Genomic DNA, 27,617 nt, shown 5'->3' on the forward strand with positions numbered 1-27,617 from the left:
TGTTTGGAATGCCCACTATTGAAACAGTGATTACGTAGTTTCCTAACGATTCTCTTCCTGTCAGTTAGTTATTTCCCGGCCTCTCTAGTTGCTCTCACTACGTATGTGTTTATCTAAACCAGTGACGTTCCATCTCCATGGCAACAGTGTTCTAAACATCTCCTTGTAAGTTACGAATGGAACGTTCATGTACTTTCCTGGGAAAGGGCACTACGCCCACTTCTCTCTCATTGGCCATCCTACTCACGTGCTCGACGTCTTCAGAGCTTCTATATAAACGCTGCCCGCTCCGCCATAGTTATTTTACGCCTTTGAACACAACGATAAACCAGATACAACGAGCGCTCCGATGACCAGGCATGGCTTATAGCGATAGTTTTATTCCAAGGGATTCACAGCGATACCTTCCAATGTGCTGTGTACTGAGCAAGAGATCAGGCAGAAGACTTGAATTGCGTCCTGCGATTTCCTTCCTCGGGTTGCACCGGAATATTCAGGATCCCCCTGCTCAGGAGACCACCACTAACTTCTGCTGGAGCGCCGCTGTCACAGGCTGATCTCTGCTATCTGGTATGTAGCACCTATAATGCCTCCATTTACCCTATCTATTCCAGATGTGAGATGTGGGCAGCCTGTGGTACTACAAGTACCAGCATGCCCGTCAGCCGCTGAAGAACAGGCTGGTTCTGTATTATAGCATATTATATGTAGAGACCCACTCCTCCTCTCACTGTAATCTATGTGCTGGGAGAAGGTACAATCCGGATCCACACTAAATAAACACACAGCTTTTTTTTTTTTTTTTTTTTTTTTTTTTTTTTTTTTTCTTTTGTGTGGATCCAGCTTTTTCAGTGAATTTAGTTTGGGATTTTTACAGACAGTGAGGATCTGGCTCTTATGCACACCCTATGTGATTGTACATGAGTCACTCCCATTTGCATAGTTGAACTACAATAGTTGCATCAGTGGGAGATCATGTGATGTTTGGTCACTCAGTCCAATGAGAGTGGAAGAGCATGTATGTGGGATTTGACAGATCATGTGGCCTTTATGCTGATAAAGGAAGGAAAATCATGGTTTCTGAATTGGTCACAATGGGCAATCAGTGGAGTGTTCCAGTAGTAGTCATTCACTAATGCATGAACAAAGGAGATAAATGGATTATGGGGACTACATGCACGTTACAATGCTAAAACCAACATTAAAATATATGGTTAGAGCTTTTCAAATCCTTCCTAGTTGATTATATTTGTGTTCATATTTTGAGATGCTAAATGAATTGTGTTGCATCTTATTTTCCAATGATGTAGCCTGTGACTCAAATTACTTTTTATAACCATAAAAACAAATCACAGCAAGTCTGCTCCTGCGTTGACTGTCAGGTGGATTGTTGTACAGTAAACATTTGTGGGTTTAGTGGAAAGTAGAACACCTGAACATTAGACTAAGCCCTCATTACATAAATGGGTGTGTACCTCACTGTTTGTTTGTGATGTCACTCACATTTCTCAGTATTCTAATAGTTTGTCTTCTAAGAAGTTTAGCAGTTGACTGGTATTTAATGGTTTCCCCCAGACCATTTAGTTTGTAAGGAGTTTGGAATTTAATCTAAACATTCTAGTTTATCCCTATAATAAAATAAATGTTAAAATATCGGTATGACTTTAGATCTAACAAATTGTAACTTTTTTTTTCAACAGCATTAAATACAGAATGGCTATTTACTACCTCAGCTTTGGCTCAAGTTGGAGAAACCTTACATCTCCTCTCACATATTGGCATAGGGGAACTGCCTTCCAATTGGACAACATGAAAAAGTATCCAGAAACGCAAGTTCCTCACTGTGAATTGGGCACAGACATGGTCATCCTCACAATGGCTGCCAGAATTATGCAGACTCTTATCTCCTTGGTCAGAAATCGTCTGCAGAAAAGAGCTTGGTACTGGAAGATGGTTTCTGGTGGCTGGATGAGTAGAGCTTTCCAGGCAGTGCTGGGAACGTGCTGGCGTGTCATCAATATTTTACTGGCATTAGAGATGACCAGAGTGTACTTTAACAACATGTCAAGATACAAGCTGCTGTGTCATAGACAAACAATGAACACCATCATTATAAAGAATGACTGTGAATATCAGAGTGCTTCGGTCAAAGTGATTGTTCCTGAAGACGAAGAGCTGCCTAGTATATTAAATATGAGAAAGTTTCGGGAAGAGTCGTATATGGATGTAGAACAGTTGGCTTCCACCGTCTGCAACATGGACAAGATGGTAAGCAGCGAGATGCCTTTATCATCCTGTACAAACCCATTCATTCTGTCCATGTTCTGCATACCATCAGAGGATGGGGAGCCTTTGCTCCCATCCGAAGAATCTGACGTTGAGGGTGGTGATGAACAGTTGGAAAAAGACACTTCCCTTGAAGATATGTCTGTAGACAGTGGTATGCAAGAGGTCTGGGCTCCAAAATCCAATGAGGAGGAAAGCGATTGGTCTGATGAGGATGATTGGGATGAAGACAATAATACAGACTTCAATAAGGAGGATGAAGACTTGTGGGCATCTTTCTGTCAAAGTGATGACCCATACAACCCCCTATCGTTTGCCATGCCCATAGCAAGTTCTAAGCAACAGAGTGTGCAAGGGAAGGAGGTGTCCATTGAAAGTCTCGAAACGCGTAAGGTTTCCGGTAGCCCAGACCGTGCCAAGTGTTCTGCTACACTCAAAGTAGCGTGTGGGACTGTAGATGATGAGCAGAAATGTACGGCAAAGTCACCTTGTAAGAAGCCAGTTCTTTCAAGCTTTAAATCTTCTCACAAGTGTTTCCCGAAGAAGGATGAGCTTGAAGTTTCACAAGATTCAGATGAACAAGAAAAAAAACATATAAAGAGAGTAAGTAGGCTAAAATGAAGTAAAGTATACAATGTATACTGTGCAAATAGCAGTAGTTTTGTTTGGGGTTTTTTTTAAATGAAATGTAGCATGGGATAGATACAAATGGCTTCATCGTTTAGCTTTAAGTCAATGGAGATATGCTAGTATTCCATTTTTGGTGTAATTTGGCTATAGGTGCTGAAGAAAGTGTCTTAAACGGGTTAAAATCTGCTAGAATTATTATTGCTGTTCCACATAGCTATATTATCCTTCACTCCCTGATGATGGGTTTTATGTCATACTTAAACTATTCATCATATAATACCCACCCAGGTGATTCTCCTTTTGACACTGTATACAGTGACTCTTCTGGTCTTACTCAGCACAGAGTAGATAAAAAAAAATTTCATGCAATTGCATAAGGTCTCTTGTGGGACCTGATGCCACCTTTTGAAATGATCAGGTGATCTGTGGGAGTACACGCTAACCTCAGGAAGTCTGGGAATACTGATTGTCATAGTCACCAGTCACATGGCTACGGTCTCATCATGGAAGTCCTTTGTAATACAAAGAACTGGGGTTATTATAACTGAGCCGATTCTATGTATAGCACATGAATATGGGGAGTGGTTCAGGGATGCTAGTTGTGGTAGTGCTTGATGTACTAGAAGGTCCATACAATTGGTGAACATTTGCTTAGTAATAAGTTTTCATGCTAAATTTAAAAGCCAGTAACATTTGAATCTCCTAGTTACATAGTAGACCAACTAAGTACTGTTTCTTATGGAGTGTTTATAGAATGGTTTGTAAGCTTTAAAGTGAACCTCAGTATAGATTTTAACAAGATTTTTTATTCCTTCAGGTGCGCTTCTCATCCAAGGTCGCTGTGCACCCTATAGTTGTTTGGGACTATGCTCACAGAATGGCTCGCAAAGGACCCTGGGAAGAATATGCTCGGGATCGCAGCCGCTTTCAGAGACGTATAGCGGATACAGAGGCTGCTATTGGCTACTGCCTAGAACCTTGCCACAGAGAGAGGATTTGGGCTGGACCCCAAAGCAAGAAAAACTGAAATTGTTAATAGACTGGACTGTTGTAATGGACTTGTGAAGCCTCATTCCAAAAAAAAAAAATGCAGGACCGATTTACAAATGTTCCGTGTCGGAGTCCTTTAGGCGATAATTACTTAGATGGTACATTTTACACTCCAAACTTACACAGAACTAACTTCCACTTTGCACTGCTAAGCCAGAATTGCACAGTCCAGACTGTTTAAATTCAGTGTTAATTCATAAGTGTATTTATCACATGCACTAGATTAATGGTGCATTGCCAAGCACAACCCTGTTTGTTGTTTTTAATAAGCCAAACTTCTGTGCCATAAGGAAGTATGACTATGCTGTTGTGACAACACAATGAACCATAAGATTGTCACCTAGCTGCAAATGTCACATTCCTTCCATAGTTAATTTCAGTAGACAATGTCATGAGTGGCTGCTGTTAGCCTTTCATGTCCTACTCGTTCACACACATGAAATTGGAGTGTGCATTGAACTTTTATTTTATAATTTAAGTTTTACAGGGTGAATTGACTAACTGCATTTACAAAACACTAAGACAATGACTGAAATTGTTTGCAGTGCTCATTTGTGAGGCTCCTCTTGTGGCCAATTCAATTCAGTATAATGGCGCGTCTCCTGATCAGTCTCATGGGGCACTCTGCAGATTCTACTTCCCACCCCAGAGGTGCAAAGGAGAATCTCTGGTGTGGTACCCAAAAAATTCCCTATAAGTTTCCAAATTGTTATGGAGGAAATGCTTATTTTAAACATAATTTTGAGGTGATATTTTATTTTCGTATATGAATATTTATTTGTTATATTTACCTTTTATACACTGGAGAGTTTTCAAACGTGTTTGCTTTTATATAAAAATACAACCTTTCAAACTTGTATTATTGGTGACTTATTATTAGAATTTACAATGATGACAGGTACAGCCCCCACTAGGAAATAGTGGTAGGATGACCTTAAACAGATATGAATGGAGTAAGTCAGTTGAAATATGGAATGTAAATCAAGGTAAACAATTTATCCACTGAGAACAAGATAGATCATTGACCTTTGTTTCTATTCTATGTAGAAGAGCAGGGGGAGAAAGACAATATGTAAATGTGATTTTAAAAACAAATGCCTAGAAGTACCCCAGGGTGCAGGAAGTCCCAAGCTGTCAGGTCTGCAATCCATCGTTGAATGCTTTCAAACTGAAGGGAACTTTACACTAAGTTTCTTGATCAAACATTCAAGTTGTGTGACCAACGTAAGAACTCTGGTACGCAACCTCTGACAAATGTTCAGTAGCACAAGCGGGGATGGCGTTTATTTACAAAATTAATACATTTCCATCATCAGTCATCCATGCAAATGGACAAAAGTGTAATATGCACTTGATCACAAACTCCCACCAAACTGAATGGCAAGCTATCCACACCGTGGGTGCGCCCAGTTTTTTGGTTTCTTTTTTTTAATCTCTGCCTCCCATCAATCTGTATAATATACACTACCAAAGTCACGGTGTCCATACCCCCCCCGTGACACACATACACACACACACATTACAAAAAGTGCATCTTTAGAAGCACAACATGTACTGAACCTCTGTGTGATAACTTATTAAGCCTCACCCTACATATCCTATAAGCTACATTTACACATCACGGTCATTAATGGTAGGACAATACCAGATGTATTGATAGATGTGCCCAGCCAATGGCAATATATCTGCTTTGTTCGTCTCCAATTGCAAAATGATGAACCACCATACTCTTACAAATCTAAAATAAAGTCCTACTGTAAGTAGCATATATTACATACAATAAATAGTACAGACGTTTTCAAAATTGTTTGTTTATTAAGTGAAAAAAAAATCCTTAAAATATTTCTTGAATTAAAAGTGTCATTACATGTATTTTAACCAAAACTGTGTCCTTGAGCTGCACAACGTAGCAGCGTGGTTCCCAGTGTCTGGAAATCTACTGCGGTCACCTAATTTGTGTTTCATTTCTGCTACTCTCAATGGATATATCTCCCCCTGACTCCTTATAGGTACTAACAGAGCGGTGTTTAGCTTTGGGGGTGTCATCCATTGCTCTGGGTGTTGAGCAGAACTCACAACGTCAGTACATTGACCCTTTTCCTAATGCTGGGTGCACCAGGAATAGAACAAAGCATTGGGAAACATGGCCATAGTACTGATACTGCATGTAATATAGAACATGATAGTTCTGTTTTAAAAGACTACAAACATAGCTCAAAGTAACGTGGCAAATTCATAGCTATATCTGTCTGAGCCAAGTTATAGCTATAAATTAATGTTATCTTTGCTGGAAGAGAGGCTATATATATTTTTACAGACCTGACTTGCAGAGCCTCAATTATTCTAATACATATGGACAGCAGACTTCCTGGCAGGAACTGAATAAATAGAGTAATGAAAGTAAAAGGTGCTTTTCTGTGGGTAAAAACGGCCTAAATTTCCCCCAGTTTTCATTACATCATATTGGAGTTTCGTACGGTTATTGTTGTAAAACAAGTCAGATTCCCGATGTCAGAGATGGGTTACACATCTATGGATTTTGGTACCCCGGGTTGTCTCAAATTTTCAGAGTGTAGAAGTTCATGTAGGGAGTTCACAAATACTTGCTGCCCTGCTGTGTTCTCATCCTTTAGGTCTATAGTTGGTTTTGCTGAACGTGCGTCTCCTGGTTTGGTTCGTGTGCTTGCTGTCCTTCTGGTACTGCTGCGGGTGGTCCTGGGTGAACATCTGATCCCTTATGGGGTTCTTCTGGTTTAGCTGTTTAAAACAGAGAACTCTAAAGTCAAATGCTATCATTGCAATAATCACAGTATTGTTGTAGTCCGTATTGTAATGAATTGTAGGAATGTCTGTGTGTGAAACCGTCCACTTCCTACAGCCTGTGCTGTGGTTTTACAACAGTGTACGAGCATGAAGTTGGTTATTGGTGCACGTGTGGCAGTGTGTACGACTTTAAAATATATAACAAGTACGCGTTCTGCATTATGAGGTTTGTGGCTCTGTTTACATTTTAGGAGCGTAGAACTGAAGGTGTGCCAAGTACACAAAGGGTTAAAGAAGATGGGTGTATGCAGAGGGAATGTCATAGCAGCTGGATTTCAGTAGAATGCATCTGTATTTGGAGGTCTGGAGTAGGTGATGTGATTGGGTGTAGGTGGTCTTAAGCTGGGGTGATGGTCAATAGACATTTTAATTTGCCCACGACAGATCTGCGGTCCCTAAAAGTTTGCTAATTTGTTTTAGTAATCATGAGATATAAAACTTGTGTTACATAAATCGTTCTACATCAGATTGACTAGTGCCCAACAGCACATCTTCCTGTGCGTTAAATTCGGGTATTCCATTGTCTCTCAGACTCTGACTGTGGAATTATCAACCTCTCTACTTCAGGCCTTCAGATCTAACCCTAGGGGGAATTCAATTGGCTGCATTACGGGTAAAAGTAACGCGGCCTGTGCATTATTACGGTAATGATGCACTTAATTACCGTTATTACGGTAGTTTCAACGCTGGCTTTTTGCTCACAGCTTAGAAAGCCGGGTTAAAACTACTATAGTAACGCCGAGCTAATTAGGGGGGAATGGAATTCTATGGGTGGAAAAATCTCTTTACTTTCTACCACTACCTGGTTTTAATTCCTCCTTCCTACCTATACTAATACGAGCGCTGGCAAAATAGAGGATTTTTATACGTGTTAAATCTTTTTCTCTGTATACATTTGGGGGACACTGAGACAAAAGGGATGTAGAGGTTTCAATTAGTACACTGGTATTACATATTTTAACATCGTAACATAGTTGATGAGGTTGAAAAAAAGACACCAGTCCATCAAGTTCAACCTATGTTGGATCTCCTGCGATCCTGCACTTATATTTGAAATTGATCCAGAGTAAGCAACCGCCAATCTGTTTCAATTGTGAAAATCCCCCAGACTCAATATTGCAGTCCTATTTTTACCCTATATCCACTACTATCCTACATTTTAATTAACGGTCGTATCCCATAGTAGTTTTAATAAAAATGACACTATAATGTCACATTTAGCTATCTCATCTTTTATACGTATTTATGTCTATAAACTGAGTATTTTCTAATAGTTATTATTTCTAATAGCATACATGGCTTTGCCCCCAGAAAAGCGATGAGGTATAGAGTAAATGTCTAAGTGTCCTGCTACCACTGTGGCTGCAGAGTCTTAACAATTGACCATTTTCCATAGGTTTTAACTTGCCAGCTTTAGAACTTATTTGTGCTTTTTGTTGCATTTACTTTATACATTTTTGGGTGCTGCTGTTCTATGTGGGCAAATGAATATGTGTTTCTGGTTTTTCTATTTGTGTATAACACACAATTTGCAGATAAAGACTTGAAAATGCACTCAATGACATTAAAATATAGACAATCATAACTGATGGTCCCATTATCTTAGGTCTAAGCACATATAATAAAGTACTGGCTGCTTTCAGGGAAATAAAATAGCACTTTTCAGTTAATCATTGACAGATGATTTGGACTGGAACAAACGTGTTTGCTTTGTACTTAATATGTCGTGAACTAGAGGTTTAATATGTGAGCTGCAAGTTGATATAACACAACACCTTGTGTGGTAATGGAAAGGAAGATTAAGTCAAACCTATCTTCTAATGCCTTTAGGATGAAATTTGACACTTATGTATACTGCTTAAACCTGTATGCTTTTCATTTCCAGTTACAAAAAGACTTTCAGCTATATGTGACGAGCTGGTAACCTTTGAAGTTACACTAAAAGAGAGCATTGGGGTTTTTTTTTTTTTTAAAAAAAACAACTTGTGCCCTTGCAAATATATTTGATACGTTTTGCTCGGAGTCCAGCTTTGGAAAGCACACAGTAGGTTTAAATAGCATTCATAAGTGCTACATTTCAATCATAAGGCAGGTTATATATATTTGTAAATCTTATTATCAATTGTTGATTATGAATTAAAAAGAAAAAAAAGGCAGATTCCAATTTAATATGCAGATTATTACCTTTTTCAGCTGTAACTTGGGGTACTTCAGCCTGAAACTTCAGCTCCTCATTGGGGCCAGCAGCAGGAACTCCAACCTGCTGGGACTTCTTCTGTTCCATTTGAATAACAGCCTGAAATTAAGACAGAATTTACAGTTTGTAGTAAGATTATAAACTGCCCCTAACCCTAGTCTCACAGTAATTGCTCATTAGCTGTACAAGACACAGATGGGGTAAGTGATCAAACCTCTGCACCCTCCCAAAATAAATACCTTACAACCTGTAGCAAGCAGACTGTTGCTTTCAATCTCTAAACACTAAAAAAAAAAAAAAAATGGCTATCTGGTTGCTATAGGTTACAGCACCATTTTTGCAGTCATTTGTGCACCAGTTTTCATGATTATCTACCTTTTATTCTACCATATCTATGATTGGTTTCTGTAAAACAGTCTGTGGAAGGAGTTTTAGCTTAAGACCAAATTTAAAATGCAAGCTGCCAACACCAATTTACACTCAAAGTGAATATATTAATCTTAGATGGTCCCGAGGCTTCAGAAGGACAAGTAAAGAGCTTCTCTGACCCTGCGGTGTCTACAAAGAAAGAATTGGTAGTATATTCATATACTGAGTGTTTTATGCGCCTTTCAATTTTGTATTATATTAAATCAACTCAATGTATTGTCTATTCTATACTTTTTCAACACATTAAGTCTTATGAACCAAAATCAGTGATAGGACTAATTTTACACTATAAGCTAAATGTGGAGTTTGTATGTTCTCCCCGTGTTTGCGTGCATTTCCACACTCCAAAAATATACTAGTAGGTTAATTGGCTGCTATTAAATTGCCCTTAGTGTCTAGACTAGACTGTGTGTGTGTGTGTGTGTGTGTGTGTGTGTGTGTGTGTGTGTGTGTGTGTGTGTGTGTGTGTGTGTGTGTGTGTGTGTGTGTGTGTGTGTGTGTGTGTGTGTGTGTGTGTGTGTGTGTGTGTGTGTACACGTTAGGGGATTTAGATTGTAAGCTCCAATGGGGCAGGGACTGATGTGAGTGAGTTCTCTGTACAGCGCTGCGGAATTAGTGGCGCTATATAAATAAATAGATGATGATGATGACTGTAGGCCTACACCGCACTCTCCTGGAGTATTGATCTAATTACTCTCCGCAATGAACAGCAGCGTAACAATCTCTAGGCTGTGCATACTGCAGGTGACTGCTTCATACTAATGTCTACTTTCCAATGTTTTGTTGAAATCTTCAATTGCAATATTCCAGATACATATTTCTAAGGCTTTAGTGCCCTCCAGTGGCGACTGCTACACTCACAGCCTTCACTGTAATTGAAGGTGCCCGCTGGTTTGCATTTTGCTCCATATAGCACCTATATATACATATACTGGCTCTTTCAACAGAAAGTTCTCTGCCTTTCACATAACCCGGTAAATACCTAGAGCACTTCCTATCAAGACATGAGCTCTCCGTCGCACCCAGGCCCAATGGAGACCATTACTATACATAGCTAATAGAAGTGAGCTGTCTCCCCTTTTCCCCCACCTATTACTTCCTTTTATCCTCATTTTTTTCTGGGTTACTGTCTGCTAACAGCAAGAAATCTACAATGGGCGGCACAGCCACAATATACACCAAAATATCTGCGGCCTCTTCACAAATACCTGACCAATCTCGTTCTTCTAGCTCTACCCCTCAAGATGACTGATGAACGGTGTCATCCTCTTCGAAAGATAGCTCAGGACGCTGCAATGACAACTAAGAATCTGGGGTAAACTCCACCCGGCAAAGGCCTTTATACACAACTACTTCCAGACCCCTCAGGTGACAAACTCCTGATGAATAACTGCACAGAACACTCTGTGCCAAAAAGGACAACCAAACAGAGGCCAAGAGATATAGTTTACTTTCATTATTTCCAAACTAAAGATAGGCTATTGGCTGCTGTGAGAACCAATGACACTATGCCTTCCTTGCTCCTGTCACAATTCAAAGAGACCTCCAGCCAGTGACTGGGATTCTCCACCAAGAAAGTATATTTTCTTTTCCATCAGGAACTAGGATTTGCAAGCAACTCATTTTTGGTCCAGGACTAGACCTGTTGTTGACCATATGTTGCAATATTGCTCTTTCACCATTTGCCTATTTGGAGTTTAAACCCACACATTGTTGGCAACGGGTCTCCTAGTTTGTTCACAGAAACTGGAACTTAACCAGATTTGGGAATCTGCGAACAAGAACTTTGCCGTCATCTAGTTTTCCACTCTAATTAATTACACAATTAATGAATAAAAGGAATAATCTGACATATCACTAGAACAAAGAGGTCTCATTGTTGTTGAATCACATTCTAAACACTTTTTCTATCTAATATCATTTCTTTCTATTAATTTTAATATTTTGTCGGTCATAAACATATGTGCATGATATATATTATATATTTTTAAGCAATCATGTTTTTGATTGCTAACAATTACAGGTTAATTGTGGAGTGCCCCCATTATATAAGAGACCTCTTTCTTCTAAAGACTGCCGACTTCATCCATAACCCTGCTCCATTAACATATCGAAACATAAGGCTTTCAGGCTCCAAAATTATTCCCCAAAAAAAGAAGATACTTGACCGTTATCTATCGTATTCAATCAGAGCAGATCTGGGCCAGAGACTACACTTCAAATGGCCCCAAAGAAAAATTAAATACTTCATATCACTAAACAGTACAGGCAGCTACTTCAGCCTAAGTCTTCCCAACAGCTGTCCTTGATCAAATCTGTCCTTGAGGGTTGGAATAATCAATTTATCTCCTGGATAGGACGTACAAATGTTGTCAAGATGAACGTCTTCCCCAGATTTCCATCTCTCTTCTGAGCCCTTCTGATTCGTGTCCCTCCATAAATACTCCTCACAAAATGCAAGAGTTGAGCTCCAAACCCTAGAGGTCAGTACAGGGGAGAGGTCTGTGTCCCCCTAACCTCAACCATTACTATTTACAGTGCAGCTCTCCCAGTTTATATTATGGAACACCCCAAACTCAACAAGTTTGATTGAAGTGAAAGGTTTGGGTATTTCAGCAGACTCCTCTGTCTCCCCCCAGACCAACCCCATGAAGACAGCACTTCACATCCCAATTATTTACCGCACACAGACCCCTTTGGATGGAGAAAACAAAACAACATGTAAGCTAGCCCTGGCTCCCAGAGTCACGATTCCAGTCTATGACAAACTAAATTTAATACAACAAATAAATATTTATTGCAGTTCTTACAGTTGAGGAATTTCCTCTCCTCTGTCAAATCTCAAATTTGCGTCAGACCATTAACTTTCTTTGAGTCTCTGACCCTCAGATATTCAATGACTAAAGGCTTTACATTTTTTGTACTCCGAACTTAAATCCACAGAGCCTTCTATGAGAGACCCACATGAATAAGGTGATATGAGGAAGATTCTGGACGAGGGTGGGGAAGAAATAACTCTAGCCTCTAGCACTGTGTTAAGGTAAAGGAGAACACGTATAGACTCCTGTATTGCTGGTACTTGTTCCCCAACTAATTGAGCAAGATTTTTCCTGACACATCTAGCAGATGCTGGAGGCTACTCGACAGATTGCTTATTCCTTCACATAGGGTGGCAATGTCCCAAACTAGCAACGTTCTGGTTGGATCTCAGAGGTGCAACAGAGTAGACAAGAGATTTCTATGTCCCCTCTCCCTCAGGTTCTTCCTCCTTTCGCTTGGAGTTCTGGCAGCCACCAAGTACCAGATGAAGCTGTTTAGGTATATCGTCTCAGCGGTCACTTGCCAAATAGCTGCAGACTGGAAGCAACCTCAAGCTCCAACCATACAGACAATCATCAACAGAATCTGGCACATATATAAAATAGAATTTATAACTAGTACTCTTCGCAACACCTCTAAATCTTTCTACAAGGTGTGGTAACCCTGGGCCTCACACTTCCATATACACCTACCCTTCTCAGTCTAATTCCCTCATTACTAAGTCTGGTTTACCTGGCTTCTTCCCTTCCCACTATCCCTCCTCCATGGCGGCAGGCCACGCTGTCACCCTCAATCATCCTCTACGGTCTACTTGTTCTTCACTTTCAATTTCCGTTTCACCATTTCCCTCCCCAAAATCTGATCAGCGAATGTAGTTATCAACTGTTTTGACTGATTTTTTTCTTTTTTTTTTCTTTTAATTGAAAGCCTGAAAAACGTGCTTTCACCCTAGTGCTCGAAAAAATAAGTGAGTAACTTAAAAAACGTGCTCTAAGGTGCCATTCAGACACTCTCCTCAAAAGAGAAAGGGTCCCTCTATCCCCGACCCGCGGATCCATAAGGCCGCAAGGCTAGGGAGGGGGGTCCCTTTAACCAAGGGTTCCGCCGAAACTTCCCCCTTGGTACTTATGCCTCCCCCTGAAAGAGGAGACCTCAGATGGTTCAGGGGGGTGGGAGCCACTAGGACCAAACCACCCCCCCCCCCCCCCCTAGATTCTTGGGATCAGGACCCATAAGGGCTCCAGCACCTCCTCCAATCCGTGAAAAAAATCATATAAAAAAAGTGAAGTGACAAACAGTGAGAAAAATAAATAAATAAATTAGTGCCATGCAAAATGGCCCCAGCCTTTCCGCCGAGATGTTAAAAATTATTCCTACCTAGCCAAAAGGCTGGGGCAAGGAAGAGTGTGTAGCTGAAAGTGGGGTTCGTGCGAAAGTGCTGAATCAAGTGAGGGTCACCACTCCCCAGGTGAGTTCAGGCACCCCTGTGTCACTACTCCAGGGGTACTATCCCAGGCTTTCAAGCTACTGGCCTCTTGGCCAGACCAAGCTCTCCCATGGCTCTTTCAAGTGCAGGAATTCCTACTCGGACAGGTACTCACTTGATCTTAGCCAAAAGGATGACAAGCGATTTTGACTGATGTTATATCTGCTCTATATTAGCTACTGAACTCCATCACTCTGTTTCAGAAGTGTTCACTTTATTGTTGTACTTTTGTTCTTAGCACCCTAATAGTGACAATATTTGTAAAGCGCTGATCTTTGACCAAATATAGACCCAGAATGGAAATGAATCTTACACAATGTGTAAATATGATGACTTATAAATAGACATTTAAAAGTTTTCATACCATGTAAGTAGTGTACATATACCTTCAATTGTTGCCTAAGTAAATGCAAGCAAACTTATGTCTGACGTAGCCTTAAACTAGAACTTACGGTCAGGGCCATCTTAACAACATTATGGGCCCCCAGGCAAAGCAGTGCACCGGGGCCCCTAGATATAGATATATAGATGTATACAGATACAGATATATAGAGATAGAGATATATAGATGTACTTGCTCAGTGACCCTTGAAGGGTTTTTTTGCAGGTTTTTTTCTTTTGCAGGATTATTTATTCTCATTAAGAGCCGTGCCTATTGGGCCCCCTTGCCCGTGGGGCCCCGTGCCCAATGGAAAAGATGGCCCTGCTTACGGTTTGGGATCTGCATCTTCAGGTGCCCGTACGTGCTGCAGTGCTGACAGATTTTGTTTGCTTTTATGCGATTGGTTTGCGTCCATACATGGTTACTTGTTGCCAACCTCTGACCCTGGGACTTATGGGAAAATGTAGTTGATCAACGACTGCAATGTGACAGCGTGCGTTGTCATCCCTCAATCATACTCATTTTGCCTAATGGTAACCCAGCTCTTGAGCAGCTGCCTCCGTCTGATTTGGCAACAATGGAGAGATATAGGAGCTCTGGCTGATGGCTGAAATATGTATCTGCCCAACGTTGCCCACCCATGTGGACCGTCTAGATCCTAACACGTGTGACCGCCTTACACTTACCTGTTGATATTCCTTCTTCTGAGCATCCAGCTCTATCTGTCTCTGCTGCAGATCTTCATGCTCCTTACGTAGCTCCTCTGCTCGCTTGTTTAAGGCATTTTCCTGGGCAGCCAGCTCCAGCTCAAATCGACGCAGCTCCTCTTCTGTGTAAATCTGGGCTTCATCCACAGTCTGAACAAGAAAGAATATTTAGGTCAATGGATCTTACTTTACTATATATCTTCCAGTCAGCCAATGATATATTAAGGGAACAGTATACTAGAAAATACACGAGCCATTTCACCATAGCTTTTTTTTAAATTTTAAATAAACAATTTCCCCGCGATTAATAACCGCTTATAACAAAAGCCAGCATCCAATTGTTTTTTTCATAATAATGTGACTACTAGAGGGCACAGTCTATTGCTGTCTACATTAATCCTATTAATAACTGGATGTTCAAGAAAGTGGACCTCAACAACAACATAACTAATATAGTATCTATTCCTGTTAATATTTACCAGATACATTATACACAACATGAAGCTGGGGAATTCTACAGTACGTGAATTTGTACTGCTCAATCTCATGGCAATTACCCTTTGATGACATCCTCCCTGACCCACCTCCCCAAGTCATTTAAGGATGGGGATTTCTACAGTAACAGTCAATCTCTGTAGTGATGACATGGGAAGGGTGCATTCCAGCAATGGAAATGTGATTTTAAATGGATGATATGAGAACCGATCAGATCTTTATGTGGCTTGTTTAAAAATCCGCTCATCAAGTCCTTTGGTAGTAGGTCCTGTCATTGGGGATATGTGCCATAAACTCTGCCTTTTTGCGTTTAATGTCTTACTGTTTGTGTCCGACCCCGAGGCCTCACTACCCGCCATCCACCAAATTCTTTAACAGTATTCTGAGGCATCGCTTTACAAACTCAATGTATCCAAAACTGAAGTTCTAGCTATCGCCACCCCTACTGCTCATCAGGAAATTCTTAAGACAAAATTTAATCACAATTGGCAAACTTCTTCACTGAAGTGCTTTGGTATACAAATTTGTCCACTTCCCTCTGACTCCCTGATAACTAACTACTCTTTCCGTTTGACCCACTTTATGTCACTGACGAAAACGTGGACTAATTATGAGGTCTCGTGGTTGGGCAGGGTAGCAGCTGTAAAAATGATGCTTGTTCCAAAAACCCTATATCTCTTTAGGTCTATTCCATACGTTTACCTTCACCAGCTACTGGCAACATTTTACAAAGTGTCCTTGGAGTCTATTTGGAGAGGTAAACGACCTTGAGTATCGAATGTTAGAATGACGAGATCTAAACTAAAAGGCCTCTCCCAACCTGGAGTTCTATCAATTGGCCTGCTTCTTAGACCAGCTCAGAGATTGGTTGGCCCCCACAACACCCAAGCCCTGGGTCTTCAACGAGAAACACTCTTCCTGTCAGATACCTTCGACAGACCTTTTGTGGCTAGAAGCTAAAACAACATCTTTAGAGGCCTCTACTCTGACAAGTATCCGCGATTCTCTTAAGGCATGCGACACACTGGTAACGTTGTCCCGTGAATTTGTTCTCCCCTCATCTAACCTGTCAATGTTGGGCCTTTCTAAATTAATTCCCAACTTGAGTTTGGCGTCATGGCAAGAATTGGGTATTGTTAATCTACGCCTCATTATGAAGGACACTTCTCTCCTTTCCTTTACTTTACTTACGAGACCACTTTAATATTCCCTAAAGGGCTTTTTATAAGTACTTACAGGTCCAGACACTGGTTTCAGTCCCAAGTAAGACACCATGTTGTCCCTGCTCCCCCTTCCCCTACATAACTAGGAGGCTATCCTCGTCCAACCGAACTGGTGGCATCTCTTCCTTGTGCCTACTCCTCCTCTCTTCCAGTGAGGATAGCAAAATGCTGGTTCAGTTTTTATGGGAAGTAGACCTACAAATGTCTATAACTGATAACGACTGGAAAAGTATATTTATAAATGTGTTCAAGATGTCAAAATGCATCAATCACTCCGAACTGCTTCTTAAGATCTTACAGAGAATCTACTTGACTCATGAGAAACTTCATAGATTTATGCCCAATGTGTCAAAGTTTTGTTGGAGGAACTGTGGTGAGGTGGGAAGCCTGATACACACCTTCCGGTCATGCCCGAAGCTGCAAGGTCTCTGGACAGAAGTTTTCAATCTGATTAATGCGGCGAGTTCAGTAACGTTAGCCCCATCGGCAGAAATCTCTCTGCTGCACTTACACCCTCCTCCACTCCAAAACTATAAGAAATATGTAACTGGCCACATCCTTATTGCTACAGCACAATCCTGGAAGTCTCCCCTCCCCCGCCTCTCAATTGTTACAGCCAAAATCTATAGGAGCTATGTTATGGAGACTCTAGGCCCCCCATATTCCTCGTCAGCTTCTTCCCCACTGATTAAATGCTTTGATTGGAGTTCCTATTATTCTGAGCATCTAGCCCCATCACAGGTTTCCTCATCTCTGTAAAAATAACACAGCACCTTCAGCTTTTGATGTAATTAATTTTTGCTATTGTCTGAAGTACATGTTTGATGTGATTCAATGTACCTCCCCCTGATGTCTTCCGTCCTCTAACAATTATGTATTTTGTTGTCACCCCCAAAATTTTAATAATTTCATTTGTTTGAAAAGAAAAAAAAAAAATCCGCTTATCAGATTACCACTCTCAGCCTGCATGTGGCTATCTGCCAAGTGCACCGACAGGACCTATGCCATCCGATTATGCAGTCCGGGTGCCGGACTGACCAGAACTTGAAACAGATTAATGCTTTCTGCTCAAGCCAAGTTATAGGATCAAGAAGTGTGTGGCCAGCTTTAGTAAATCATCCTGACATTTTTAAGCCACACTGTCCCTTTAACACTTTAGCCACCAGATAGATTGTCGTGCAGTGCTATGGTGTTTTAAAGGGTTTTTCTTTTTTGTTTTGTTTTGTTTTTTTTAATAAAATTCCTCACCTCCCAACCACCAGCCTCATTATACTCCTTCCTTTCTGTGGATTTCAGGAACTCCTCCAGTGTCACCAAACGATCGTGATTCGTATCCACCTAAACAGCAAAAACTCCAGTTAACAATAGCACCCACATACTGCTATTCTTAACTTACAATTCATTCGTTAAACTGTATTGAACAATAGTATACAAGGAAATAAATATCCCAGCACTCAATCAGGGCATAAATAAACCAATCCTTTGTGAAATGAGATTATTTCTTATAATTTTGGCTAAAAAAAAATGACAGGTAGTACCAATCAAACATTTAGGGAGGTGCTCATAGCCTGAAAACAGGAAAAGTCAACCTGAAGACAGAAACAAGGGAACGCCAGATTTTATGGAAATCTTTCCCAAAATGTAATTTAGATATGAACCATGCATTGTACTAACAAGCACTCATTCAATCCTACTGCAATTTAAATTGCTCAGGAGCCGGGAAGCAAGTTATTCGCAATGTATGTTTATCATGCTCGACTCATTACAATAATAAAGAAAAACTCCATACGTTTTTCATGACGTGCTCCCGCATTCGCAGCCGCTCCTCCTCCATCTCCACCATGTCATCCTCTTCATTCTTTGGGTCATAAACTTTCTCCAGCTAAATACAGAACACAGAGAATGTTATCAGGTCTGAAGTCAGACTGGAGACTGAGACAATGTACGCTGTTCTTTCCATCACTATAATACACCCTATAGGTCAGGCGTCAGGGAACTTTTTTACCTTTTACCCCAAAATATATTTAGATACGCCAACGTTACCCCCTTGATTTGAAAGGAAGGAAATAATATATTATTAATTATTGGAATTCAAAATTTTATTGAATCTATTCAAAATTTCTTTGAAAGCTTCAACTTCAAAACTTCAGGATTTGGAGAAATGATGTTGCTTCATTTTTGATACCAGAGCATCAATATTGGGGCATTTAGATGCCAGAGCAATTTGGATACAGTCTTCAGCGTCCAATCGATTTCTCTGCTTTGTTTTTATGTTTGTTAGAGTGGAAAATCCTTGTTCGCAAAGGTAGGTTGTTGGAGAAGGCAGCAACTTTTTGACTGCCTCCTCATGTGCAATTTTGATGCCTTTGCAGCTGTTGACATCCAAAAATATGACAGATCTGCTTTGTTTTCAAATGCAATACGGGCTTCATTATTGTATCGAAGCTCAAGAAGTGCCTCTGCCAACCCTTGAGGCTCTTCTGGTACAACAGCAATTTCACATTTAAAGGGGTCTACAATCCGACTGACAGCATGTGAAATCGGCAGCATTACCCCCAGGAATTTCATTTTTACCCCATTTGGGGTAATTTACCCCTGTTCCCTGACCAGTGCTATAGGTGCTGATCCAATATGAGAACACATCTTCGAACATTCATAAATACATGATGCTGTGGATTGAGATATAGCAGGGAGCCATCGGGGTCCTATTAAGGTTCAACAGCTAGGGAACTAGTGTATTCTACCATAACCGGATCTGAATGAGTCCCTGTTATGGTCTATGCCGGGATAGTATGGACTGCATCAATAAAATACTTCCCCCAAACATACCCTGGAATATTTACAGCAACTTACGATAAAATCCCAAAATGTTTACAAGTCAGAAATTCCTCCTTACAGCCATTCCCAACTAGCACAATTGACAAACACCATGAACATTATTTTTGTGGTATGCTTGTAAATAATCTATAAATAGTCAAATATATGTATAACTGGTATTGACTGGAACTTGCTTTGTGTAAAATCCCATTTTGTCGCTACCAGGGTGTTGCTAGTCCTCATTTGGTGAAATATCAACCAAACAGGGAAACATACATTAAGGTTATCTTATTTGTATTGCAGTTAAAAGCAAATGTTTTGCCCATATATATTATATATATATATATATATATATATATATATATATATATATATATATATATATATATATATATATATATATATATAAGACAAGTGATAAAAAAAAACAAAATAACAAACAATCTTCACAGTTGCAAAATGACTATACTGATTAAAAGAATAATGTAGAGATCAATCCTCAATATTCTCTATGGATTCCTCAATACACAAATGTTTTACTGTTAGTTTAAATCAGTAACGTTGATTAGAAAGGATATGAGATAATGGGGTTAAGTCCCGAACATTCTATCAACGGATGCAGTTGTACAAGTCGCCTTCCTCCAATTCAGTATGTTATCTTTACTTCAATATTAAGGACACGTCAGACTGCTTTATTCAGCTGTTATGTTGCTCACTAACTTGCGCAATTTCTAGTGCTGCAATCAATGTAACCATCACACTGCCTTGTAGTGTTATTCACTGTAAGCCTCACAAGACAGGGGCAGCAAAGTAACTGCTCTTTTTTCTACTATTTTACGAGGAGATTATAGTAATCTTTTGTGATCTATTAGAGTTACAACTGTTCTCTCAAATGAATTCACTGGGTCTCGCTATGGTAATCTTAACACAGATTTGGATATCAGATCCACCCCATCTCAAAATGTATTTTTCTCATTTTATGTGGATCTGGTGCAAGAACAGTGTTCTAGTACTAACACAGTGTGCTGTCTGTTCGCCGGTAACACTAGAGTAACACAAGACTCATGAAATTAATGGTATGATTATTTGTGCACATTAGGAGGGGGGGGGGAATATTAACTGAACTGTATGTACCACCATAATGACGATTTGGGCATATGTTCTCAGAAGTAGTGCTGTGCATTATTACTAGTAGTCTGAGTACAGAGAAACGTATAGGTGTGGTTTAGCAGACCTTTATTACATATCAAATTCCATGCATCCATTCCAACAATAGTTTCTGCTAGAATGCAGTTCAAGTTACCTCCTTTGTAAACAGAGCCTCCAGTTCTTGCTCATCCAGAATGCCATCTCCATTGGTGTCTGAAATATAAGTGTATATAACAGATTACCTGCTGCACCTTGCTATTTTTTTGGAATATCACACACGCACTATATAGCCCATTCTATCTGGATTTACTCCGATCTATAAAGGGGGCCCATGGTGTACATTCTGAGTGCTTTGCAAAAATTGTTTCTCAATACAAACAATGCACATAAAAGAGGTCCACTGTCCTCTTGAGAATTCTTTTCATCATGAAGCTACAGTCTAATAATTGGAAACTACTGAGTAGGAAAGGGATCTAGGAGTCACTATTTCAAGTGACTTAAAGGCAGGTAAGCAATGTAACAAAGCAATGAGAAAGGCAAGTCAGATGCTTGGTTGCATAGGGAGAGGAATCAGTAGCAGAAAGAAAGAAGTAATAATGTCACTGTATAGGTCATTGGTACGGCCTCATCTAGAATACTCCAGTTGTGGAGGCCATATCTCCAGAAGGATATAAATACATTAGAGACTGTACAAAGAAGGGCAACTAAAATGGTGCATGGCCTACATCACAAAACTTACCCGGGAAGACTAAAAGATCTTAATATGTATAGTTTGCAGCAAAGACGAGGGGGGGAGGTGGGGGGCATGATAGAAACTTTCAAATATATAAAGGATTTTAACAAGGTGCAGGAGGGACACATTCTTCAAAGGAAGAGAAGTATTAGAACACGAGGACATGTACTGACACTGAAGGAGAAGTAGGTTCAGAGGAAATTTGAGGAAAAACCACTTCACAGAAAGGGTGGTGGTAAGTGGAATAACCTCCCATCAGAGGTGGTTGAGGCTAATACAGTAAATCAATTTAAATATGCTTGGGATAGACATAAGGATATCCTTACAAAGAACTAAAGGTCAAATAGGGTTTAAGGTTACCATAGTTTACAAAATGAGCAAACTAGATGGGCCAAGTTGTTTTTATCTACCATCAAATTCTATGTTTCTATAAACCAAAAGGCAGTCTTGGGTATGCAGTCTTTAGCTGCATTATGCCTCATTTGGTTCCGTTCCAGGTCTGGAGTTCAGATTGGTTATAAGTTTTGATTATGAAATAAGGTTTTTACAGATTAGTATAAAGGTATGCAGTTATCCAGGAGACCATATAAAAGCAGAGATAGGCAACCTTGGATACCACATTTGTTTTTGAAGCTTAACTTCAGTGTAAAATAGATCATCAAGTCATTAGTATAAAGACAGATCAGCATCAGAATATATATTTATTTTTATTTTTTTAAGAACCAAGGGTGTATCTCTGTACATAAAAGAAAAAAGTATGGTCACACAGTAAAATGACATATCTATGTTTAGAAAATGGATTATGACAAGGTTGGTTAAACAAAGAAATTAAATTCCTGGCGATGTGGCGCTGAACATCACTGCGATGTCCGGCTGTGGCCATTGCTCATCAATACAGTACAGAATCTCTGCTCACTCTCTTCTCATCCGTATGAGATGTGAGGGGAAATGAGTAGAGATCTGAGAAAGAAAAACTCTGCCACAATGTGTCTTCGGGACAAGTCTGGAGAACCATTGCGGCATTTTGTGTCGAATTGAATGCCCCCCCCAAATTATAATATATATCTATGTATGTCTCTCTCGAGAGAGAGACAGAGAGAGAGACAGAGAGAGAGACAGAGAGAGAGACATCTCTCTCTCTACATCTCCATCTCTCTCTCTACATCTCTCTCTCTCTCTCTACATCTCTCTCTCTCTCTCTCTACATCTCTCTCTCTCTCTCTCTACATCTCTCTCTCTCTCTCTCTACATCTCTCTCTCTCTCTCTCTACATCTCTCTCTCTCTCTCTCTACATCTCTCTCTCTCTCTCTCTACATCTCTCTCTCTACATATGTTATATTTATTATGTTACAATATTGTATTTACCGTGTAAGTTGAAGAAAGTTTTGGGGTTGAAATCATTAGGATCCAGGCCATCGGTCTCCTCCCAGACTTCCTTCAGTTGATCCTTGCTTCCCTAATGATGGAAACATTAAGACATTGATGACGATCAACTTTCATGCCAGCATCTAACTGAGGATCATGGGAGATATGGTTCAACAAGAACTATTGGGCTGAAGGTTGACACACCGGATGGCACCAACGTTGTGTGGCTTGGCTTCATCATCCATGAGTGCAAGTCTAGACGTTAAAGCACTTACTGGTACGTTAATTTTAGGGTGCTCCTTGTGCTTTTTCTTCATCTCTTCGTAATGGTCTTCCTCCATTTTCCGCTTGTCCTCGTCCAGAGACTTCAGATATTCCCGCCTCTCATGTTCCTTCATCATCTCGTAGCGTTTGAACTCTTCGTGACGGGCAGCATCGTAATTCTCCAGATCTTTGGTGGCCTAAGCAACATTGGGAGGGAGATTCTTTAACACCTGGCCAACTGCGAAACTGCATTGAACTCAGTGGGAGCTACCAAACTGGGCACGACACAACAGAAATGATGTAACCACTTATAAAAGATGTATAGGCATCCTAAATATACATATTGGAGAATGGATAAAACAAATTATATTCTAGTGTAACAAAATAAAATATTAAACAAAACGAGGATAGAACTTATTATGTTCTACAAAACATGTTAAAATATTATCACTAAATAAAAACAGCTATTTTTAAAGGAACACTAATTCCGTGTATAAATATTTACCATGTGATTTATCTAAAAAGTATAAAGAAATGTTTACATAAACATTTCTACATAAAGGCTTTCTGTATATTCAGTGATAGCACCAGCTACAGACCGCAGCTTAATAGCCCATTTGAAGCGCTACCATTGTCCTTTATGTATTTCCATAGGCCTCCTTCTCCTCCTGTATGCACTAAATCTCCCACCTCCTCTGCACTGCTCTCCTTCCATAGACGGAGTAGTAGCACTTTGTTTGGAGTGTTGATGAGGAGCAGGAGGGACATCAGAGGACTACTAGCGGCTGCATAACCTGAACACTCACTGAGGCTCATTTAGGATTCCACAAAAATAATAAAAATGAGGACCTGTGCCACTAATACACATATCTGACCACTAAGAACATTTCAAGGTGTCTGCCCGCTTCCTTGACCTTGGAACGGCCCACAGTATACTCCTCCGTGTCTAGCTATGAGAGTTTGCGGAACGAACAGAAAGTGCACCAGGTACAAAGTAAAACAACACTGCAAAAAGTTTAACCTAGTTCTACTTTAGAGCACTCCATTTTGTCCTGCCCGTTTTAACTTAATCATGAGAGTAAGTGTACCTAGAAAAGAGGATTTATCTACTTACGTTAAATCCGTTTCTCTGATTCCGTCTGGGGGACACTGCTTACCATGGGGTTGTGGAGGGAGCTTTGCGAGTTGGCACCCAACTAGTTAACTTTTAGTACTGCCGACAGACCCCTCCCCTCTACAATCCCCCTGCCCCCTCTTGTTCAGTTAATTAAAAAGCCCAAGGAGAAAAGGCCAGTCAAACAAGAGCACACAGAAGAAAAGCAGAAGGGAGGGATCGCAGTGTCCCCCAGACGGAATCAGAGAAACGGATTTAACATAACTACATAAATCCGCTTTTCTCTTTCATCCAGTCTGGGGGACACTGCTTACCATGGGGACGTTCTAAAGCAGCCCCCTAAAGGTGGGACTACTCTGAAAACCCCGCTCGTAAAGCACTACGAGCGAAATTTGCATCCGCAGATGCAAATACATTAAACTGGTAAAATTTTGTAAAGGTGTGGACAGAGGACCCAGGTGGCTGCCCTGCAAAGCTGGTCTGCAGAAGCCTCATTTCTCGCTGCCCACGACGCCCCTACCGATCTGGTGGAATGGGCCGTAAGTCTCTCCGGCACAGGACGGTTAGCCTTTATGTAAGCTTGCCTGATGGTTGACGTAATCCATCTTGCAATGGACTGTTTTGAGGCTGGCCAGCCTCTCTTATTAGCATCATAAAGGACAAACAGAGAATCAGTACGTCTAATCTGAGAAGTTCTTTTGACATAAATGCGGAGAGCCCTAACCACATCTAACTTTTCCATAGACTGATGATCCGAATGGGAAGTAGACGAGAAGACCGGAACTACAATTTCCTGGTTAAGATGGAAAGCCGAAACTACTTTTGGAACGAAGGAAGGGAGGGTTCTTAACACCGCTCAGTCCTCGTGGAAAACCAGATATGGTTCCCGACAAGACAGAGCTCCTAATTCTGAAACCCTATGTGCAGATGCAATAGCCAAAACAAAAAGGACCTTCCAGGTCAACCACTTCAAATCTGCCACAAGTAATGGCTCAAAAGGAGGCCCTTTAAGCATATCCAGTACCAGGTTGAGATCCCATGGTGCTGTAGGCGGAACATAGGGAGGCTGAATATGCAAGACTCCCTGGAGGAAAGTCCTAGTATCTGGTAAATCCGCTAATTTCAGGTGAAAAAATATTGAAAGTGCCGATACCTGGACTTTTAGGGAACCTAACCGAAGCCCTGCTTCCAGGCCATCCTGAAGGAAAGTCAATAAGCGAGGGAGACAAAATGAGGACGAGTGACATGTCCTATTTTCGCACCATCTGATGTAGGCTCTCCAAATCCGGTGATAGATGCGAGCTGAAACTGGCTTTCTGGCTCGCATCAGTGTTCACTACGCTGGAGGAAAAACCTCTAGCCCTCCAGAGGCTGGCTTCAACAGCCATGCCGTTAAACTGAGCCGAGGTAAATTCTGGTGACGGAAGGGACCATGCAGAAGAAGGTCGTCTCGAGACGGAAGACGGAAACCCTGTCCTTCTGCCATAGAGATTATGTCCGCATACCAGACTCGGCGCAGCCATGAGGGAGCTATTAGAATTACTGGCAGACTTGGGTAGTCTGCCTCCCAATTTCTTATTCCTGGAATGTATACTGCCGATATTGCTGGAACATATTGTTCTGCCCAAACCAGAATTTGAGCTGCGCACTCCTGGTTCCTCCCTGCCTGTTGACATATGCCACGGCCGTGGCATTGTCGGACTGAACTCTGACAGGGTGGCCTGCAGGAGGGACTGGGCCCCCCGGAGGGCCAAAAGAATAGCCTTCAACTCCAGCACGTTTATTGACAGGGCTGATTCCTGAACCGACCAAAGCCCCTGGAGCCGGAGGTGCAGGATTACTGCCCCCCCAACCTTTCAGGCTGGCGTCCGTCGTGGCTATGATCCATGACCATGGAGCAAAGGACCTGCCCAGTGTCATGTGATCCTGAATCAGCCACCACTGAAGCGATTCTCTCGTCCTCTGAGATAGAGAGATCCTCTGAAGATCCAAGCGTAGGTGGAATCCTGACCATTTTGTCAAAAGATCCCACTGAAAACATCGAGAATGGGCTCGACCGAAGGGGATAGTCTCGAAGGAGGCCACCATCTTTCCCAGCAGCCGCATGCACAAGTGCATTGAGGGGCTGGGAGAAGACAAGACTTGAGTTGTTATGCTCTGAATAGAACTGATCTTCTCGACAGGAAGGAATACCCTTTGCTGGCTGGTGTCCATAATGAGCCCTAGGAAAACCATGCGTTGACACGGAACCATCTGGGATTTCTTTAAATTTATTAGCCATCCATGGCCCTCGAGAACCGCCAAGGTGAGGGATAAGTGATGACGTAAGCAATTTTCTGTGGAGGATTTGATGAGCAGGTCGTCCAAATAAGGCACGACCTGGACTCCCTGAAGGTGAAGACATGCTGCCATTACTGACATGATCTTCGTGAAAACCCTCGGCGCTGTGGAGAGGCCCCGAAGGGGAGGGCCCGAAACTGATAGTGGAAGGATCCCACCGAGAATCTTAGGAGGGTCTGATGGTGGCTCCAAATGGGAATGTGGAGGTATGCGTCTTTTATGTCTATGGACGCCATAAACTGATCCTTCTCTAAGCCGTTTATCACCGACCTTAAGGATTCCATCCGAAATTTGTCCACCCGTAAGTGCACATTGAGGCCCTTTAAGTTTAGGATGGGACGAAAGGAGCCGTCCGGCTTCTTGACCAGAAACAGGTCTGAATAAAACCCCTGTCCTTCTGGAAATCTGGGACCCTGCAGATAACTCTTTGAGAAAGAAGAGAGGCGACACAATCCTGTATCGCCTGCCTTCTTGATGGATCTCGGGGGAGCGGAGTCATGAAGAAGCGATGTGGAACCGGGCCCAGCATGTCTATCCTGTACCCCTCTGATATAATGCCCGAATCTAAGGATCTTGGGAGGACGCTGCCCACTGTTCTTGAAACAAAGACGGACGTCCCCCCACTGGCGCCCCTTCCAGGAGAACAGAATGGTCGTCAGGACGCAGGATTCTCCTGGGTCTTGGAGGCCTGGCGCCTAGCTGCAAACGAGGATCTCCCCCTGGCAGAGGAGCCTCAAGAATTGGGCTGTCTGCCTCTAAAGGACTGTCCTCTAGGCAAGGAGGTCCCCCGAAAGGACTGACGAAAGGAGCTGACCCGAGGGTTTCGGCTCCTGCTAGGGAATACCAGCAAGGAAGTGCTTTTGCCCCCCCGTTGCCTGTGAGATCAGGGTATCCAATTCCGGGCCGAACAAACCTGCTGCAGAAAAAAGGAATGGTTTCCACTGACTTTTTTTATTCCGCATCTCCTTCCCAGGATTTCAGCCATAACATTCTTCTTGCCGAAATAGATGCAGCCTGAATAGAAGAGGATACAGCCGCTGTGTTCTGGGCCGCCTAATAAAGGTACCCCGATGCCTCCTTCAAATGCAAAGCCAGGGGAAGTAAATCAGAGTCCTGTAAGGCCTCTGCCAGCTGGTCTGCCCATGCTTCCATAGCTCTAGCAACCCAAGCTGAAGCAAATGTGGGCCTAAAGGAAGAACCCACAGCCGCAAATATAGATTTCAGCTGGGATTCCACTCTGCGGTCATTGACGTCCTGCAGAGATGCAGAACCAGGAGCTGGGAGTAAAGTGTGCTTGGCCAATCTG

The 27,617-nt window shown here is 41.5% G+C and overlaps 2 protein-coding genes across 3 annotated transcripts in view; one reads left to right on the forward strand and one right to left on the reverse strand.

Moving 5' to 3' along the window:
• The first annotated feature begins 303 nt into the window (after nt 1-303).
• Nucleotides 304-4,819, forward strand: LOC142107259 (uncharacterized). The gene is made up of 3 exons (XM_075190568.1): nt 304-570; nt 1,701-2,889; nt 3,734-4,819. Exons 2-3 carry the CDS (start codon nt 1,714-1,716, stop codon nt 3,941-3,943), a joined length of 1,386 nt encoding a protein of 461 aa, XP_075046669.1. The 5' UTR covers nt 304-570; nt 1,701-1,713; the 3' UTR covers nt 3,944-4,819.
• A 942-nt stretch (nt 4,820-5,761) lies between these two features.
• LOC142107260 (nucleobindin-2-like) overlaps nt 5,762-27,617 on the reverse strand; it is a 35,966-nt gene continuing 14,110 nt past the window's right edge. For both annotated transcript variants that reach the window (XM_075190569.1, XM_075190570.1), the window contains exons 6-13: nt 22,869-23,054; nt 22,594-22,684; nt 20,649-20,707; nt 18,318-18,410; nt 17,777-17,866; nt 14,790-14,960; nt 8,974-9,085; nt 5,762-6,723 (exon numbers count right to left, since the gene is read on the reverse strand). In XM_075190569.1, the coding sequence (XP_075046670.1) occupies nt 6,602-6,723; nt 8,974-9,085; nt 14,790-14,960; nt 17,777-17,866; nt 18,318-18,410; nt 20,649-20,707; nt 22,594-22,684; nt 22,869-23,054 (924 nt within the window). In that variant the 3' untranslated portion in view covers nt 5,762-6,601. The remainder of the gene's footprint in view (nt 6,724-8,973; nt 9,086-14,789; nt 14,961-17,776; nt 17,867-18,317; nt 18,411-20,648; nt 20,708-22,593; nt 22,685-22,868; nt 23,055-27,617) is intronic.

The sequence above is a fragment of the Mixophyes fleayi genome, chromosome 11, assembly GCF_038048845.1.
Source record: "Mixophyes fleayi isolate aMixFle1 chromosome 11, aMixFle1.hap1, whole genome shotgun sequence".
NCBI classification, from domain to species: domain Eukaryota; kingdom Metazoa; phylum Chordata; class Amphibia; order Anura; family Limnodynastidae; genus Mixophyes; species Mixophyes fleayi.